Source organism: Folsomia candida, unplaced genomic scaffold, assembly GCF_002217175.1.
Source record: "Folsomia candida strain VU population unplaced genomic scaffold, ASM221717v1 Fcan01_Sc001, whole genome shotgun sequence".
Classification (NCBI taxonomy): Eukaryota; Metazoa; Arthropoda; class Collembola; order Entomobryomorpha; family Isotomidae; genus Folsomia; species Folsomia candida.
In genome coordinates, this window is record NW_019091193.1 from 14,504,135 (window position 1) to 14,522,749 (window position 18,615).

At 36.7% G+C, this 18,615-nt stretch overlaps 3 protein-coding genes across 8 annotated transcripts; 1 reads left to right on the forward strand and 2 right to left on the reverse strand.

Annotated features, from left to right (window-relative positions):
* On the reverse strand, positions 1-8,479 carry LOC118434007. Its single transcript, XM_035846631.1, has 17 exons — positions 7,214-8,479; positions 6,981-7,113; positions 6,696-6,884; positions 6,492-6,616; positions 6,276-6,411; positions 5,907-6,082; positions 5,638-5,804; positions 5,381-5,409; positions 5,178-5,302; positions 4,769-5,057; positions 4,454-4,699; positions 4,320-4,348; positions 3,809-4,225; positions 3,237-3,687; positions 2,943-3,149; positions 1,889-2,761; positions 1-242 (listed from the first exon to the last, which is right to left on the reverse strand). Exons 1-17 carry the CDS (start codon positions 7,502-7,504, stop codon positions 220-222), a joined length of 3,906 nt encoding a protein of 1,301 aa, XP_035702524.1. The 5' UTR covers positions 7,505-8,479; the 3' UTR covers positions 1-219.
* Positions 8,480-8,611: 132 nt separating this feature from the next.
* LOC110863056 (probable dolichyl pyrophosphate Glc1Man9GlcNAc2 alpha-1,3-glucosyltransferase) lies at positions 8,612-12,973 on the forward strand. The gene is given in 10 exon segments (XM_022112320.2): positions 8,612-8,949; positions 10,181-10,289; positions 10,431-10,594; positions 10,725-10,908; positions 11,002-11,148; positions 11,151-11,231; positions 11,365-11,467; positions 11,614-11,729; positions 11,880-11,967; positions 12,098-12,973. Coding segments are annotated over 10 exon segments (1,587 nt in total). The 5' UTR covers positions 8,612-8,866; the 3' UTR covers positions 12,610-12,973.
* Positions 12,619-18,601, reverse strand: LOC110860141 (E3 SUMO-protein ligase PIAS2). 6 transcript variants are annotated; one of them, XM_022110233.2, is made up of 15 exons: positions 18,141-18,600; positions 17,924-18,037; positions 17,786-17,838; positions 17,493-17,659; positions 16,786-16,924; positions 16,581-16,716; positions 16,349-16,485; positions 15,928-16,273; positions 15,610-15,847; positions 15,400-15,532; positions 14,979-15,261; positions 14,786-14,869; positions 14,456-14,667; positions 14,193-14,368; positions 12,619-13,947 (listed from the first exon to the last, which is right to left on the reverse strand). In XM_022110233.2, exons 3-15 carry the CDS (start codon positions 17,801-17,803, stop codon positions 13,845-13,847), a joined length of 2,172 nt encoding a protein of 723 aa, XP_021965925.1. In that variant the 5' UTR covers positions 17,804-17,838; positions 17,924-18,037; positions 18,141-18,600; the 3' UTR covers positions 12,619-13,844. The 6 variants fall into 6 exon arrangements, with proteins under 6 accessions (XP_021965925.1, XP_021966620.1, XP_021967320.1 ...); XM_022110928.2 differs by having other exon boundaries at positions 14,474-14,667; positions 17,924-18,601; XM_022111628.2 differs by lacking the exon at positions 14,193-14,368 and having other exon boundaries at positions 14,474-14,667; positions 17,924-18,601.
* Between the last annotated feature and the right edge of the window lie 14 nt (positions 18,602-18,615).

Here is an 18,615-nt window from a genome sequence, read left to right on the forward strand (position 1 = left end):
AGCAACCTCCATAACTCAGAATTTATTTGTATGCAGACAAATTCTGTAGTATATATATTAATGTAACAAAAGCAGAGTAAATACATCTGATCCAAAATGTGTTATTCGACAAAATTCATCATTGCAATTTTCACTGTCATACATTCCCTTTATCAGAGTTTCACCAATACATTCGTATTTCGATCATAATAAAAGTCTTTTATTTGTGCTTCTAAGCATTCATTTTAATTCTCCATCTGGATCTGAAAATGAAAAGTAATAAAAAGTCTTTGAAATGAAAAAGTTGAAGCAACCTATACACAAGTATCAAACAAAACTAGGAATTTCCTAGGTGTATAGAAAATTGTGAAATTCTCAACAAACAAAATTTGTACATTTGTTTGATGTCCCAGGTTTCTGAGTTGATACAATTTTACATAACTCAGCTTTGATACAGTTTAATTCAACTTAAGGTCAACTCTAATCAAACGTGGCACAAAAGATTCTTTAAATGACAAATGCCAATTGAATCCTTTGATGTCGAGCAGAAAGTATGCATAAATGTGTGTTATTCAAACAAAATGGTGACAGGCAGACTAATGGAAATTTTATCACAAAATATTGAGTTGTCGGATACCTTATCTATGTATGTTCAGCTACTGGTACATGTAATGCAAATGAAGGCAACCTAGATTATTTTTTCACAGCATGAATTTAATTTATGTATGTATGTATATTTTCTATATGCAATTCTCTGGACGTGCGGATCATCCAGGTTGTCACATTTTATGTATGTACTAGACTTTCACTAGTACACTTTCACTTCCAACTTGTGGTAAATTAAAGCGGAATGATGATGATAAAGATGAAGCCCTGGGGATATCATAAGGTTGTGGACTGTGGCTAGAGTGTTAGTTGACTATTATTCTGGGGAGATAAAGCACGTTTGCCAGTCCCAAGTGCACACAAATAAAATTCTTATGCGCTATTAACATTTGCTCTTCCTCCCATTCGTCTTGTTCCTACCGAAATAGAACACTTGATAAGTTTCCCGAAACATGCTGATCCATATAATTCCTTTCCCTGACCATCTCTGTAGAGGAAAGATGGGCTTTTCTTCTCAACGCTCTACATACATACGTACGTACGTACATGCACTTATAGATTAGGCTTTCTAGATGTGTACTTAGGTTTCCTGCCTGCTCTGTTGAGTTGAAAGTGAAACCCAACACATCCTCCCAGTGTACACATATTTGTGTGAATAAAACTGGAACGTGGATTTTCTTCTTGGACAAACAAATCTCTTATCCGCCTTATCTCTTCGTACCATAATTTATTTGAAGAAAATAACCACAATAAAATTCCAGGCACCAACATGAGCAGGACTTTTATTTGCAGATCAAAAGTTCTCAACTAAGCTATTCAAAGAATTATTGAACCAATGCAAATATGAAACACAAATTCAGTCCTTTCAAACTTCGTCGTGACTACTTTCTCTTTCACATACCATTTCCCTGGACTAAAAATAGAAGTTAAATCAAACTGTCTGCATAAAATAAACGTGCTCTACATCGACAAGGGAACATAATAAGTAACTGAATAGAAATTAATGAAACATTTAATTGAGTGAAACAATGTGTCCTCGTTAAATATGATTTGCAGTCTATATTTAATTCTATACTGTACAATGCGAATATCTAGATGATATATTGCATTCCATGTTATTTTTAGGGGTTGAAATAAAATAGGGATTTCGGTGTTTTTGCTACATTTCAGTTACGAAAAATAACTGTCAACATACAGATGTATTTTCATTTCTTTTCATTCCTGCATATATATGCTCATGCTGTACATACATATATAACATGCTTAGTAGGCGTGAAAAAGTTTCCCATTGTTATTTACTTACATCTATCTTGACAATCATTGGAGGTTTTCTGAAGCATTGAGCATTTGACCCTCTTCTCTTGCAACTCGACTAGTTTTCTCATTTTAAAAGTGATTGGAGGCCTGTGAATAGTGGGGTCCAACAAATTTCGCGAACATGTGGGCCTGGTAAACAGCACTTCGGATTGTTCCATCTGGCTCGAGTATAATTGTTGAAAAGTTTGAACCTCTTGTTCTGAGGGTCGATTTTTGATCTCGCAACCACGAGTCCACAGCACAGAAGAGTCTTTCATTTTCTGCAGTCGGTCAACCAGAAAATATTTGGCGTCCACTTTATTTGCTCCAGCATGGGATTTTACAACTGGCGATCTGCTTGCGTAGACTATTGACTCTTGCCTGAACTTAATTAGGGCATCCATTACTACATTTTCTAGGACTTGGTAACTTTCACACAAGTCGGCAGTGTCGATGACGGTATGAAAAAATCCGGGATTTTCACTATGAAACTTTGAATATCTCTCTTTCGTTTGGAGAATGGAGAAAGTCATGGCTTCTTTGTGAGTTAGGTGATGGTGATGCTGCTGCTGCTGTTCAGTGTGTTGTTCTGAATGCTCACTCTCTGAGAGTGCCAAGTGTACAGGTTCCTTAATTTTCTCATCTGTTGAGTTTCTATGCTGCTGCCCTGGCTGATGCTGCCTTTCACCGTCCGTACTTTCTACATTTGTGGAAAATGGATCATCTACAAGCCCATTATCGCTACCAGCTGCCTTGTTCTCTTCTGCTGATTCGAATTCTTCAGGCGAACTTGTGTTCACATTTTCAGTTGAATCATGAAATCGCAATCCTTTCTTCTTCTGTTTTTTTCCAGACTTTGGCTCTTGATCTAGGTTATTAGCTGCAAATATTTACAAAAGATGGACCAGTTTCAAGCTTAGTAACAAGAAATAATAAAGAGCAGCCAGCTTCAAAAGAAGCAAGCCAGGAGGGTGAAGTGAGGGCGAAGCACACGACACAAAGTAGTACAGGAGCAATTAGTAGTTGTTTGAAGAGAGGAAGATTGGGATTACAAAATTTACCGGAGGTAGATTTTCTGGAGGAAAGTGGGTTTGAGGGGAGCAGTTCTTCCGGTGCTTGAGTATTAGATACAGATATTACCCCAGGGACCCCGGTTTCATCAGTTGGGATAGAAACTACATTAGCATTATGAACCTGCTGAGTCGTCGGCATACTTTTCAACAAACCATTTTCATTTCCATGCTCTTCTTGATTCCCAGCCTCGACTCCTGTAAACCAATCGATTTCCACCAAACGAGTAAGCTTCCAATAGTGTTCTCCACCATCCTGGTGAAATTATTTTTTATTGCACACACCTGAGTCTAACCTCCCTTCAGGGCTTTCCAATCCCGAATCGGGATCAAGTCCCGGCCACTGAAATGGAGTGCATAAACCTCCAGTTAAATTTTCCATCTTGGGTGGGACTTGCGGTGGCTTATTGGTTTCTTGGACAGATTGGTCAGGCACTATTGGGACAGCTTGAAAATCATGCTCTTCTTGGTCTTCTGACTCCTCCTCATCTTCATCCTCCTCTTCGAAAAAGTCATCGAAAAGTTGACTTCCGTCGTCAAGAAATTCCTGGTCTGTAGGATGCTTAAACGTTGGTTGAAGCCATTTGGGGTCCAAATTCTCCGGGGATGACAGGTTCATTAAAATGTCTGGGATTTTCAAAGAAGGAATTGCGCTTTGATCTGGTTGTAGTATCAAAAGACTGGCAAGTCGATTAATTCTTTTGCTCCCGTAGATTAAAGCCGCTGGGACACTTCCCTGAAAGTCAAACCATGCAACACCCAACATTTAGTAAGTTAGCATACACAGATTTTTTAGGCGTAAGAATGGAGATAATAAGCGTGCATCAAGGCCTCCCATTAAGTTGCTCTATCATCACCTCAGTTAAACTACCACTATCAGAAGACCGGGGGTGGAGATGGTTTGTCTCCACATTTTCAGCGTTAGCCGAGTGTGGGGTCGTTTTATGAACTAGGTTTGTGTCTTGCTCAGCCCCGCTGTTGCTGCTGCCCATTATATTTATGTCTGCAACCTTGGAATTTAAAAGTTCCATTTCTTCGTTATCTGCCCACTCGTCTGGAAATTCGGCTTCGGTGGCATCGTCATATAAATCATCGTCGTCGTCGTCATCTGCGTTCGCGATGGCGTCCTGATCGTACACGCTGTATCGCTCCATTCCTGGCGCAAGAGACTTTAACCGACCCCGTTTCTTCTTCTCCATGTCTAGAATGGTGTCTTGTTCAAGGTGCTCACTTAGTCGATTTGATATTCGAACTCGAGAAGCGTCCTTACTCGTCTGTATTATTATGTCAAACCATGTTTCACCAAGTTCCGCTTTATTACAGGCACTACATTTGCATTTGCATGTCATGATCATTAATAACAATTACCCGAGCTTCAAACAATTCCAACGACCTCTCTGACCCAGTAAAAATAATTTAAATAATTAGTATTTCTCATTTTTCTAAACTTCTAAAAACCTGCTCAAGTTCCATCTTTAATTTATTAAATATTATGTAAATACCATACGCCTCCAGTTCCTCAATATCTTCTTCGTCTTGCTGTAGCTGATCATCATCAACCATAAAGTCATCGAGGTCAGCAGCATTGTCATTGCTGGAAGTTGCGTTGACTTCAAACCTCGGAGACTTGAGGATGGAATGTTGAATAGGCTCCGATGAGGACACCTCAAGATCGTGTTCATCTTCTTCCTCCTCATATAAAATTTTTTCAGGATCCTTTTCTTCTGCCGCAGATGGGACAACGGAAACTATATGTCAACATATTATGGGTATTATTGTTTATTTGGATATTGGGCTTTTCTTGGATGACGGATTACGCATTTCTGCAAAGTTGACGAGATGGTGATCTTTCTCCTCGTCTGTACTTGCCCCGGTTTCCGACTTATTTCCTTCGCTCGACTTTCTCTTCAATAATCCTTCTCCAGGGTCGCTTCCTATGCTTCGTCGTATGCTCTCAATCCTTTCCTCGTCCAACGGGAACTCTGGTGGCGTACTTGGCAGTGCCAGAACTAATTTCGGATTCAAATTCCATTCTCGAAGGGCAATGGCTGTATTTAGTGGTACGACTGCGACCAATAGTGCCATTTTCTCAGCAGCCCGTGCAATCTGTTAATATGTATATCCTTATGCATCAAAATAGTACGTCGTACCAGGAATGGAGGATTTCGATGATCATAATGACATTTTCATAATTTAATAGTCCTCAAACTTGGAGAGAATACAAACCTGGGATGTTGCAAAACCACAAATTCGGCCCAAGATTTGGCAAGTTGCTAGAAATTCTCCGTTGTTCTTCATTTCTTGAAAACTTTCATATGAAACTGGAATGTCCAGTTTCGGATGGCTGCCTTCTATTGTTGTTGTCATTTACAGTATTATTATCAATATTATCATTTGCAGTGTATTATCTATTGTTGTTATGAACTTACCTATTGTTGTTGCCGTTGAGTGAACTCCGCTAACGTGGACAAATGAAATGTAATTATTACGACGTATGAGTACGAACAACAACCATAAATAACCATATTACCCCAAGTGCACCTTATTTCTAAACTTTTCTTTAAGCAGTAAAGCCAGCGTGTGGCAATGACTGAGGGGTACAAAGAACAGTATATGTAAAATAGTAATTTATTATGGAGAGGGCTGGCAGAAAAATGATAAGAAATCCTTAGCATTCATTTCGTACCTTCTCGGAGGACCAACTATTAGCAAAATCGGCGGAGATGGACGGTTCCTGCAGTAACCGTCAAAAATTGTATTAGCTGATTGACATGCTTGGTGGACTAGGATTTCAGAGTAGTCCAGATAGGCAAGTTTCTTGTAGGATGGACTAAATAAGTTGGCAGCTGCTCTCTAAAATTGAGTTACGAATAAACCTAATTACTTTCACTACATGACAAATTGGGCAGAGGAGCATTTTCACTGTTTGCATTGCATCTACACAATTTTCATTACCAGCTCTGATGGTTCTACGAAGGTTTCGTCTAGCCACAAAATTTGACATAGGCCATGAACCAAAACAAGTCGCCAGTTCTCCATGGATGAAATTGGGTTTGGATGAATCTTCACGCGAGTCAAGTTTAGCAAAGGTTGCAAACATTCCAATTCTGCAATGTCGTCAATCTCGTTCTCTGACGGCGCAATACAACACATAATCATTTAGTTGAAACATTGTAGCGAATATTTATACATACATATATTTAAAAATAAATACAAAATATATGCATGTAGAAACTCGAGAGCAGAAATAAGTGAGTTTAATTGGAATACCTTAATTAATTTAAGGTATAGTGAGTAGTTAATTCAAGTATAGGAAATACTTACCACTGATATTAAGTTCCGTTAATTCTGTTAAATGTTTTAGTCCTGTAACTGTGGACAGTTTATTCTTGTGCAGATTTAAGTAGCGCAAGTTTTGGCAGCCAATGTATTCGGTGATTGACCCCAATTTGTTGGAATTCTATAAAATCCTCACAATTTCTCAGTATTCAATAGAATGGATATAAATTTCGATTTTTTAAAAACTATTCACTGTCTCACCAAATGTAATGAAATGAGACTAGGACAGTCGATTTCTATGATTGTCTCAATTTTGTTATGGGATAAATCCAGTACTTGCAAATAATTTAATCCAGAAAATCCTTCCACCTTAGTAAGTTCATTATCTATAGATTCAATAATAATCATTTAAAACTTAATAACTTTTAAGCGAATTCTCAAAAACAATGGAGAATCGAAACATACGGCTTAAATTGATATGGGTAAGTGACCAATATTCAATCAGCTCTACAATGATGGCTATTTTATTATATGAGAAATCCACTTCCTTAAGCGATGCAGGGAGGGGTGGTGTTATCTCCAAGAAAGTCTCGAGTTGATTTTTCGATGCATTTATAGTTTGAAGGTAGGGCATAGCCCCCAAATTACGAACGTCTATATACGAGTAAAACAATACTTTCGTGAAATATGCATTTGCTTTTCTAATACGTATATTAATATCAATCAAATATATGCAATTGAGGAGTTAACTCTTAAGTTCATTGTCCGAAATGTCAACGGTTTTCAAACTCCAAAATTCATCCAGGACCAGAAGTTGCTCTGCTGTTAAGCGGTGGTTGACGAAAACATTTTCTTCTAATTCCTTACAAATTTCATCATCGTCCTATAACGTTGATTATGGACCATAATGAGTTCGCAACTTCCAATAATAACTATGTATAAACTAAAGAGGGACAGCTATAATTACATCTATTTAACCATACCTTTGGCAATTCTACGACCTCATTTTCTCCTTCATCGCAGGTAACTTCCTTTTGTGCATTAGATTGTATTTCTCGGACCTCAGGAGTTTGATCTTTCGGCTGATATCCGGTTCGTTTCCTAAAATTTTCGAGGTATTCCAATGTCGTGATATTCGAAACGGAGTTGACAGAAAGTGGGCCTTTGCGCAACAATACGCTGGTGGACACATCGTCCTTTGGGGGAGCAAATTTACACGTGGATCTAAATTCTCGTAAATTCACTTCAACAGCAGATAACCGTTTGTTCTCCATTTCTTGCGCCTATTGGGACTTTCTAATAAAATCATATATGTAGAAGTAAGAAATCGAAGGTGCTGTCGGGGGCTTTGAAAATTATTACATGTTTTTCCCAGTTATAACTCGGAGGGGATAATCTGAGTAACCAAGTAACTATAGGGGTTTTTTTTATTAAAATTAAAATAGTCATCTATTTCAATTTGGTATTGTACCACAAGTGACAAGTGATTGACTTAAATTTTAAGGGCCCGGGGGAAGTTGCTTAGAAATCACGTCAACTTTGACAATAAAATTCAGCAATGCGCAAGAGGGCACATTTTTCAAATTATGTTTAATTTGTTAATCATATCTTTAGATTTTACTTACATTTTTTTTGACAATGTGCCCTCTTGCGCAGTGGAGATATTTGGTCATAAAGAGATCACAAATTGGCTTAGAATTGCAAAATTGATGGCATGAATTGCATTTTGAGTATTCATGGAACAAAAGAAAACTACTTTTTTCAAAAACTTGAGGGACTTGAGGGAAACTTTTTCAAAAACAGTGACCAAATCAAAGCTTTTGAACGCGAGCGTGCCATAGAAACATGTTAATTAATCTTGGTCGTAGCCTAATATAGTGATAATAATCTTGGATCCCTAGCAATTATTGTTGCTATATATAAAATGAATTTTCGAAAAGTAAATCTTTCCCCTGGCCCTTAAGGTTCTCTGTATACAGAGCAAAGCCAAGCAATCGTGGCGTTTTACCGATAAGTATATATATCATGCAGTTAGTGTTGTCCCTTTTCTCTATAATTTCAGGTTGTAATTTTCAGTATATTTTGTTAATTTACAATAGAAATATTCTGTGGATTTTAAGTATTAAATATCAGTTATAAAGTGTCTTAACTAATGTGACTGAAAATAGATAGGAAATTATGTATATTTTACTAAATAATGTATGCAAATAAATTTTTTATTTAAATCATTATCTAAATAATGTACATTAATAATGAAGATCAGAGATTTTGCATGCAAAATAAAACTGGGTTTGATCAACATCTAGCACCGAATGCGACTTTAGCAATGCAGTTTTCTCACTTCAGCCCGAAGGATGGAATTGAAATTGAGTCGCCAGTTTGACACATGCACCCACAGGATAGATACAAAATATTTTGTTTTGACAGTGCAAAACCTAAAATGTGGGGCTTTTCTTGTTAATTATTATGAATCTCTGAAAAAATAAAAAATGTATATCGATTGAGTGTCCAGTGAAAATGTGAAGTGACAAAATATGACTGACAATACTATTAAAAATAGATAACACTACTAATATTATAGCATATCCAAACCTAAATATTTCAAACTCGTTACGTGTGTAATAATAAATTACAAAATGACAATTACTGGAGAAACGAGGTCATTTTGGACGTGCGTCCTCCTCGTTTCTGTCGTAAAGCTGCTCATGTTGAAGTCCTAGTAAGTTATAGCGCCTAATCTTTGCATTTATCAGGGACAAGTGTAGCATATTGTACAATTTATTCAATGAAGAATCTTCATATATTAAATATCCATAAATAATATGATGGTCTCCAGCGCCCATAGTTAACTTAACTGTGCCCCTTTATTAAATAGCTCTGGTGCAAAATGCATACTTAAATTATTGCCTTGAATTAGATATTTCGATACAGCTCAATTCTAATCAATAAGTTATGCTAGAATGGACACGTTTTAGTTTTCAACTTTTATCACATGGGTCGTAGGAGCTGAAGACCTCAAAATCTATGTCATGAAAAGATGTTGGGTCAAAATTGTCCATGTTTAATTGAGACTCACTGAGAAATCAAAGGCCATCATAACTTATGACTCGTAATTTTTGATGCGTTTATATGAAGACGAAGACGGTACACCGCAAACATATTTCTGAGCATATAATTGGATACAATTGGTACAATAAATTAGTAGGTGGCCTGTGGAGTGGGCTAATTGATGAAACATCATTCATTATGGTTAAGGTTTTTTGCACTGTAGATTATGTGATTTTAATTTAAGCTACAGGTGACATTTCCAAAAATTAGTAGTTTTATTAAACACAACATTTTCCTAAAATGCATTTACTACTTCATTCAAAAAAATATGCACGGAAACTCTGATAAGGCCTTGTCCCTTGCAAGGGACTGAGAGTCAGAGCTACGTCATATCGCCATAACCCCCACTGGAATAGTCTAGAAAGTTATACTTTTACCCTTTTCAAATATCAATACAAAATTCGAATGAACAGTTGTGTGCAGGTCTCATGTATTTATTTAAATATGTAGTAGAATCGGAAATACTTTTGGCGTCATGAAACTTCTGAAAACAAAGTTATCAAAATATGATAACATCAAAATACGACACTCAGCCAAAAATTTTGCTCAAAATATAAAATATATGTATCATTTATATTTTGTCAGTGTATTTTCCCCACCTCGGGGATTTGTAGTCCCATTTAGATTTTGCAATGCGTCCGTAAGTTACATCCCTCTTTCTCATACAAAATGAAAATATATTGCTTACCGTTTTTGGCAATATCATGTCAGTCAATGTCACATAATTTGTCAGCTACTCAATCGATAAAGCTGACTTTGGTTGGAAACTTCAGCTTGGAAAGGGAGCAATATTATGTACGCACACTATGAGCCCTATGATGCCATTTTGCTGTCATTTTCAGTCGTTCAACCGACTTCGAAGTCCACAGGAACTGGTTGGCAATTACTCACAGTCTTCCACTTGAAAAGTGGTATTACGAAAGCACGTCAGAATGGACATTAGACTACCCGGTGAGACGATGAGGCAATAATATGTACATATTGGAATAATGTACAATTTTGTAACATATATATGAGCACATCCAAATTGGATAAGCCCATCCTCGATAGAGTTTTAGATTCAATTTTTTCTGATTTTTTTTATCTGGACAGCCACTATTTGCATACTTTGAATGGATTTTATCCTATGGAGCGTTGGTATTTGACCCCAAAATGCTGGATGTCCAAAATCTCAATTACGCCTCCCCGATGACCATACTGTATCAGAAGCTCACGGTCATTGTCACAGACGTTATTTTGGCTTACGGAGTACTTGAGTAAGTTTGCTCTTATATGTATCTATCAAGACACAATTATATGTACGTGAATGTAGAGACGGTTGTAAATATTCGTAAATAAATTAAATGAGCAAATATTATCATCCGAAATTTTGCCTCTGCTTCATAGATGCTCCAAAGTAATGTCTCTGATAATTCCAAAGACAGGAACAAACCCCAAATCAAATTATGCAACAGAATTATTTGGTTTGATTTTTATCAACGGTGGACTTTTCATGGTGGATCACATACATTTTCAGTATAACGGATTCTTGTTTGGTATACTAATGCTCTCAATTGCTAGAATTAGCAAGGTATTTATAATATTTTCATTAATCTAGCCATAGTCATTATTGTTAAAAATGTTTCTGCATAATATGCGTGTTTATTTTTATGTACTTTCACAGGGAAAATGCTTCCAAGGCGCATTTTTATTTGCAAGCTTACTAAGTTTGAAACATATATTTTTATACATTGCTCCTGCCATTGGCATCTACTTGCTGAGAACATGTTGCATCACAACGGATCGTCGTGGGGTTCCGAGGGCAATTAATTTCGGTCCTCTGTTCGCCTTTGGGGGATTGTTGGGAGCGTGGCTGCAGTTGCTTTTGGACCATTTTATAAGCACATTCCCCAAGTATGGCACATAGGTTTTGAGCGTATTATATTATATTATAAGACCATAGTACAGTCTCTCTTTGAATATATTGAACAGATTGTATTTAGCGATGAATAGATAGCACGACGATTTATTTTATTTCTGCTTTAAGATTTTGCAACGGTTGTTTCCGTTTAAACGTGGACTTTCTCATGCCTACTGGGCACCTAATATCTGGGCTGGCTATAACTCTCTGGATCTCATACTTGGATATGGTAAGCCGCAACGAACCTCTCGTTTCCTAAATACATGTGAATGTAGCTGTGTTGGTTGTATTTCATACGACAAGTGGTGGTCCAGATATGTATAAAGTAGTTTTAATCACATTGCAAATGTCATGACTCTTGTCCCATGTCATCAGGCTTGAGACTTGGAAAAAGTGGAGCAACTTCTGGATTAGTTGGTGAAAGCAGTTTGGCTGTGTTGCCTCAAGTCCAGCCCATCCACTCATTCCTCATCACTGCAGTCGCAATGCTGGTGGGTTGATTACAATGAGCTTATTTCAGATTATGTACATTGCATATATGCATAAGCTGCAGCAGTATCGGATTAATAAGTAAAATATCCTACAAAGCTGTTCCTCATATGTACATTTGTCTACGTAATACTTAATCCTTGTTTGAACAGCCAATTCTGTGGACACTGTGGAGGAACCCGTCGCCAACGTCGTTTATCTATGCTGTGACTTTGACAGCCTGGACATCCTTCATGTTTGGTAAAATTGCCATAAAACTATACTAATTCTGCTAGTCTAAATTCGGAATGATTGAAAGTTTTCGTTTTTTTGGAGTCTGAAAGTATTCTTGTCACTGCCATGCGAGCATAATTTGTTTTATAATTTTCAGGGTACCATGTTCATGAAAAAGCAATTTTGAACGTGATTATTCCCTTTTCCCTGATTGCCCTCCTTAATCAAAACTTGTTTTTTCTGACACTTGTGGCAGGCACAGTGTCCTTATTTCCACTATTGTTCACCCCATTTGAAATAGTTTTAAAAGCCGTACTCACAGTGTTCCATGCTAGTGTAGCCAGTCAAATAGTTAAACCAAAGCTAAACTGGTATCAAACTCTGTACATTCTGGGATTTCTACCAGTTTACATTTTTGAGAACCTAGGTGACGCTTTAATCCCTAAATTACCATTTCTACCACTGCTCTTGGTTTCCGATTACACATTCTTGGGTATAGGAATTTGTTATCTTAGTTTGTACTGGAAATTTGTGACTAATCAAGAACAGACTGTTACTACGAAAAAAAGTCTAACGCCCAGAGAAAAGTCCACCCCACAAATCCAACCGGATAACGTGCGCGTCTTAAGACAACGGAGTACAAAAAATCTACAATATACTAATAAGTAATATAATATGTTTTTGGAATAATGTCTTGTCTTATTTTATTAGAAACTTTTGAGGTAGATTTTTTTAGTATAAATAAATTCTCAGTCAGTCAGTTCATTGTAAAGAATACGTACATGGTTCACTTTTTCTCAACTACATTTGTCCTATGCTCATCGATATTCCCGATTTAGCTCAAACATCGTACACTGAACAAATACATTGACCAAATATGTACACTTTCTGCAACTGGTTTTGGAAAATAATTTTTTATAGAACTGTGGGCGAGTTTCGGAATTTCTGAGAAAATAGTTTTGGCATTATACTATGCTCCCAAAAACTAATTGCATTTGTCAAATGTTTTTCATATACAAATAATCGATTCGTGCATTAAAACTTTCAAAATTTCTGAAATGATAAATTGGTCAAATTTATGGCCACTTATCTCCGTGTCAAATGATTTGCACCACTAACCAAAACGGGAATCGCATGCCTTAGATTTTGTAGAATTACTGAATTAGACCGTTGGCAATACCTTTTCGGAAATTTTAAAATTTTAATGCACGAATCGCTTTATTTGTACGTGTAAAAAAATATTTGGAGAATGCAACTGACATATTTTTGGAGCATAAAACTTACTCCAATGTGGTCAGCCAAGCATGCTCGCATTACTATCCTTTATTGGTTGAGTTGAGGAAAAGTAAACCACATGTTATCTATACGCTTAATAATTAATTTGAGATTTGTTCAGTCATTCCCACAAGATTTTCAACGAGTGTATACAGTAATGCATTCAAAATACTTGACAAATATAAATACTTATCAAACGATAATGATAATACATAATGATCAGTGGGTTTTTGGTAGAAGCGTACTCTTGTTATTATTATTATTAATCTTAGCAATAACACTGTAAGTTGTTCTTCTTGTAAAAAAGAATACAAATCATACAAAAGATACAAGAAAGGATTGCAAGGCAATACATTGATTATTAATTTAGAATATCATTGTAACACTCAATAATTAAACTTATTAAGGAGTTATTATTATAAGATTATTACTGCGAATTTGTACTGTTCATTTAATGAACGTCCCATAATTAAAAATAAATAAATATTCACTTAACTAACTCACCCATTAAACAGGGAAAGGGCTCCGCAAAAGAAGCGATTAATTAAATTTTACATTGTGTGTGCAAAAGGGATTTGTGAAAGATTCTACATAGTACGTTCTTGATCAAAAATATATACGATATAAAATTATGGCCAACGATATCCATTATTATTACCTCTAGAGTCATAATTAAAATAATCCAGAGGGTTGTATTCCAGTTGACTGAAATCCGGGGCTGGATACGGATTCCTGTAATACAACATACACTTAATGCAACCAGATAAACATCTAATTTTAGATAATGGTTCAACTATTCATGTACTACTGCACCAATAGGTATTTAGCAAACCCAAAGATAAATAATTATTAATTAGGTAAAAGAAACTCAAGCTCAACAGATTTTTTTGCAAAAAGGTAATTAGCTAACGATTTGATATTTCTAGGTATTAAATAATAACTCAAGCACAAGCAAACTTTAACATTCATGATATTACTGAAAACTGCCGGAGTTTGACCCGGATGACCCCCAGATATTTTGGCCATCGTATGGCAAATATCCGGCTCCACTAGGAGCAAAGAGGTTTGGGGACACTGACACTGGTTGTGATGTCGTGTTACTTCTGGCATATCCACTTGATTGCCCAAGTGCAGTATGACCATAATCGAATGTCTGAATGGAAATATATGTCAAATTTAAAAAAATAACATGAATATACCATGATACCCGTGTGTTTTAAACAGCCTAATTGTTAAGTACCGATGAACCGGAACCTACTCTGACATCGGTGCGTGATGTTGTCACAGCAGCAGCAGATGATGACGAAACTGACATAGAATTCCGGCTTATTGACGAAAACGATCCGCCGCACCTATTGGTAGAAGCTGACGAAGATGATCCAGTAGTACTGTGGTGGTTGCTTGTTTCACTTCTTGACGGTGGGGGGTCTGCAGGGGATGGACTGCGACTATCTAAAGTTCACAGTTATTTAAACTTGTTACTTCTACGATGATAATTGTTATGAATAAATACGCTTCATATTAAATCATTTTCCTGCTAAAGTATCTGAAGTAAAAAAAATGTTATTACCTAAAGTAATGCAAGCGGGACTGGATGGTGCAACTGGACTAGGAACTGCGTTATTTGCACCTTGAGATCCATCAGTGGTTGAACCTAAAATCAAATAAGAAAACTTATTATTAATTATGTGCTACTTTTTTATTGCAAAATCTTTGTTGACGACCAGGCAATTTGGTTTTTCTAGATATCTTTCATGTCTTACCCGAACTACTAGAGCTAGAAGAGTCGTCCTCTATCACGTAATTCGGCTTCTTTCCAGTTTTCCGTCTTGGTCTGATAACAGGTATGTCATCACTTTCCTCGTCGCTAGAGAGTGTCAAGTCAATGCAAACAGCCGGGCCGCTATCTTTTTCCTTTCGTGATTCAGTCTGAGGTGGGGGCACAGTCACATTAGGTTCACACTTGGGAACAGGAATACTCTCTTCAACATCATCATCATCAAGATTAATGGTCTGATTCATTTTTGAAGAATCGGGTTTCATTTTCTGAAAAAAATGTAGTCTGTATTATATACATGCGGTTTAAAAGTATTGCTAGTTGCTACTACATTTTTCATAGTATACTAAAATATTTATACTATTGACTGTTATTATAAATATAAAGGATGTAGAGGTTGTGTGCACCTTTGTTGGAGGACTACACTCCTCCTTTTCTTTTTTTAGTTTTATTGACATTGTTTTCCATGATCCGTCTGGCAATAATTCGACGTCCATGCTTTCACTATTGGACATTTTACTGATAACCTCTTGGAAATACCTACAACAAGAAGTCAAATAATGAAATAACTTAAGTTTAAATCCTTTAATATTAACCTTTAGTAATATTTTTCGTACCCATCAATACTTAAGTCTTCAAATAAGGTCGGCTTATCACAAACTGGACAAACCCAACTAGGCTTTCTTTCATTCATTTGCAAGAACAAGTTAGCATCAAAACATTGTAAATGTTTGCAAGTAGTTGCTCTGCAAGGTAGACTCATGCGACACTTTCCCAGAGGACATGCTATCGAGACTTTCAGAGACGACATTGCTACCATACAATCTCCGTCGTCTTTCGCACATAGTTCTTTAACTGAAATATACATTATATACATGTATGTCGATATATATTATATATGAAATATATATATTTATATAAAGAAATAAACATACTCAGTCCTCTGGAGTAATCTGCAGGTCGAGGGCCTTTTTGCTTCAAACGTGTGAGCAAGTCCAAAGATGTCATTTTTTTAACCAAATAGACGCATAATGCGTAACCACGAGAGCTATCAGATGCCCATCCAACGGTAATTGTGTTTGTTGTCGTCGGACTTAAACGAACAAAACTTGTTATGTTCAACGGTCTTGATGGACGTTTTGGCTCGACTCCAGGACGATTACTCGGAATAGGATGAGGAAGTGGAACTACTTTTGAGTTCACTTTTACGACCAGGTTAGGAGGAAATTGGTCGTCTTGCTCTTTAGATGATGTGTCCAAGGAGCAGAATCGTAATTGAACCTGTGTATGGTTATAAGATCGATTAGTGTGCAAATATATATTTTAGTACAGTAAAAAAATACCTAAAATACTCACTTGAACCGTGTATTGTAGTTTTTGATCTCCCAAAGTGCCGGCAACATATTCTCTTGATTCGCTAATATCAGACGCCTGTTGTGGTGTCAAACAAAATGGAAAACTTGCTTCTTGTGATCTGTTCATTGCTTGCGGCACTAAACAAATTTGGTTCGACTTGCATTAGTAACAATTATTAGGATAAAGTGTTAGGTTAGGGAAGGAAAATTTGAAAAGAATTAATGAAACATACTTAAGCTGCTTGGTTTGATCAGTTCGCTCGTTACATCATAAAATGGTAAACGTTTCATCTTAACGTCTGGACATATTGGCATTGAAATTTGTGGTTGGGATTTTTGAGCATTGAACATAAACGCAGATGTAATACCCTGTCCAGAAGAAGATTAGAGTGGATATTCAAAAAATTTAGCAACAATTCGGTTTGATAGGATATTTACCTGCAGAACTTTGTCCGATGCTCCGCCAAAAGCTGATGAAGTTGTATACAGCCTAGTTTGAGTGTGGGGGATACCATTGGACATGGCATATGAATTAGCCATATTTCCCGAAGTTTGTCCAGCCATACTCATTGTTTGCCTGTAAAGATTAGGCGGTGTGTTAACAACAAACATGTGTAGCTTTGATTTTTCAAAATTGTAATATAATTATAATATAATTGTAACGTAATTGCAAACTAAAAAATATGTGCATTTCTTAGTGCACTGAACACTTTCCCAAAGCCTGACTACTACTGAACTTCAGCCGCCAATTCATGCCCTGGGGCGGTCTCCTTATGCACTTAATCTCTAGTTCCCCATCAGTTAATTTAAAATGAGCTTCTAGTTGAAATTTATAGTTTAAGTGACTCGTCTTCAAGATTAGCACAGTATAGTATCATATCTGCTGGCAATACAATATCCGCCCGTAACATACAACTAATACAACATAATCAATGTGCATACTTATCATATCATACCATGAATTGAGTGAGTTTAAATATTCAAAAATAACTCCCAAGTGAAAACCCATGGTTGTTGGGTGCAAAACAAAGTAACGAGGAAAATTAGGAATATAAGCTTCTAAAAATCCTTTTGTTTCTCTTGTTCGAACGTTAACAAAGTAATACGAAAATTCTGGAATGCATTAAAAACTCAAAATGACTTACTGGGTTGATCTGTACAACTCTTTTATCTTTGATACTATTGGGGAGGATTTGTTCTTAACCAGTTCCAAAGACCTTGCTTGCAGCTCATTCTTGCGACCACTTCTATTCTTCCCAGCGTAAGCTAACAACGTTTGAAGTTCCGTTACTCGGAAAGACATCACCATGTTCTAAAAAATTGTTTAATTGCTGTTAAATGTTTGATTACATATATATGTTAAATTTAAATGTTTAAATTGCTTTCTCTTGACAAAAAATATTTTAGCACATCATAAAATATAAATATCCGAACATACCCGTAGGTCAGAGTCCATTTTTGCTACACTGGTATAACCGCAGTTTTTCAAAACTGGAAAGAAGCAGTTCAAATTTAGTTTTCAAACTATGAGGTAGATTTGACAATCACATACAAGAAGTTGTGACCTTCTCCTTACCTGTAAAGTAGATAAGGGGTGGGTGTCACCAGAGTGCCGAAACTTATTTATGGATGTGGAATTCGACACGACGACTCAAAATCACGCCCTCATTGCTTCTGTGCCCTTTCGTGACTGTCGTTTTCGAAGGTTGTGAGCAGAAAACGAAGACGGAAAAAGAGGCGAAGTCGTGAAAATAATTTTCTTCACAGAGTTACTAAACAAAAGGTCAACTCACTTGAAAAGGTGAAAAGCCGGCCTCAGGTCACATTTCAAAAGTTCTAGAAAACACTACTTCACAAAAACGCTTGAGATCAATGAACCCTAAACGACTTAAAAAAACGAGAGTAAATAATATATTTTTTAAGAGCGACAGAAACTGTTATATTTTTAAATTGCAGTTATTGCTATTATTCATTATTATTCACACTGTGCATTGTTCACTTTCACTCCAGCACGTAGGCACGTAGCAAGAATGAGTGCGTTTCGCCGTGCCACTACTTATCTACGTCGCCCAAGAGTGATTAAAATTGGAGTGAGTTAAAAAATTATTAAAAAAGGACCTCGAAGCGGTTGCGCACACGGTGGGTGGGTGGAGCATGACTGCCTATCCTTCCCATGTCACCCAAGCTCCTCCCACAAATCCCTCGCGCCAACGACCAGCCAACGTTGATGCCAATCACGGCTCTCGAATCCGTTTGCTTCCCGCACAC

Excerpts from the sequence above, each read along its gene's own strand:
- LOC118434007 (XM_035846631.1), bottom strand. The coding sequence starts at position 7,504 with ATGGAGAACAAACGGTTATCTGCTGTTGAAGTGAATTTACGAGAATTT. Across the intron at positions 5,410-5,637 it reads ATAGTTGGTCCTCCGAGAAG|CGGAGTTCACTCAACGGCAA; the intron begins GTACGAAATGAA and ends TGTCCACGTTAG. Across the intron at positions 3,150-3,236 it reads TGAAGGGAGGTTAGACTCAG|GAGTCGAGGCTGGGAATCAA; the intron begins GTGTGTGCAATA and ends ATTGGTTTACAG.
- LOC110860141 (XM_022110233.2), bottom strand. Across the intron at positions 15,262-15,399 it reads AGTGTAGTCCTCCAACAAAG|AAAATGAAACCCGATTCTTC; the intron begins GTGCACACAACC and ends CATTTTTTTCAG. Across the intron at positions 14,870-14,978 it reads TTCTAGCTCTAGTAGTTCGG|GTTCAACCACTGATGGATCT; the intron begins GTAAGACATGAA and ends ATTTGATTTTAG.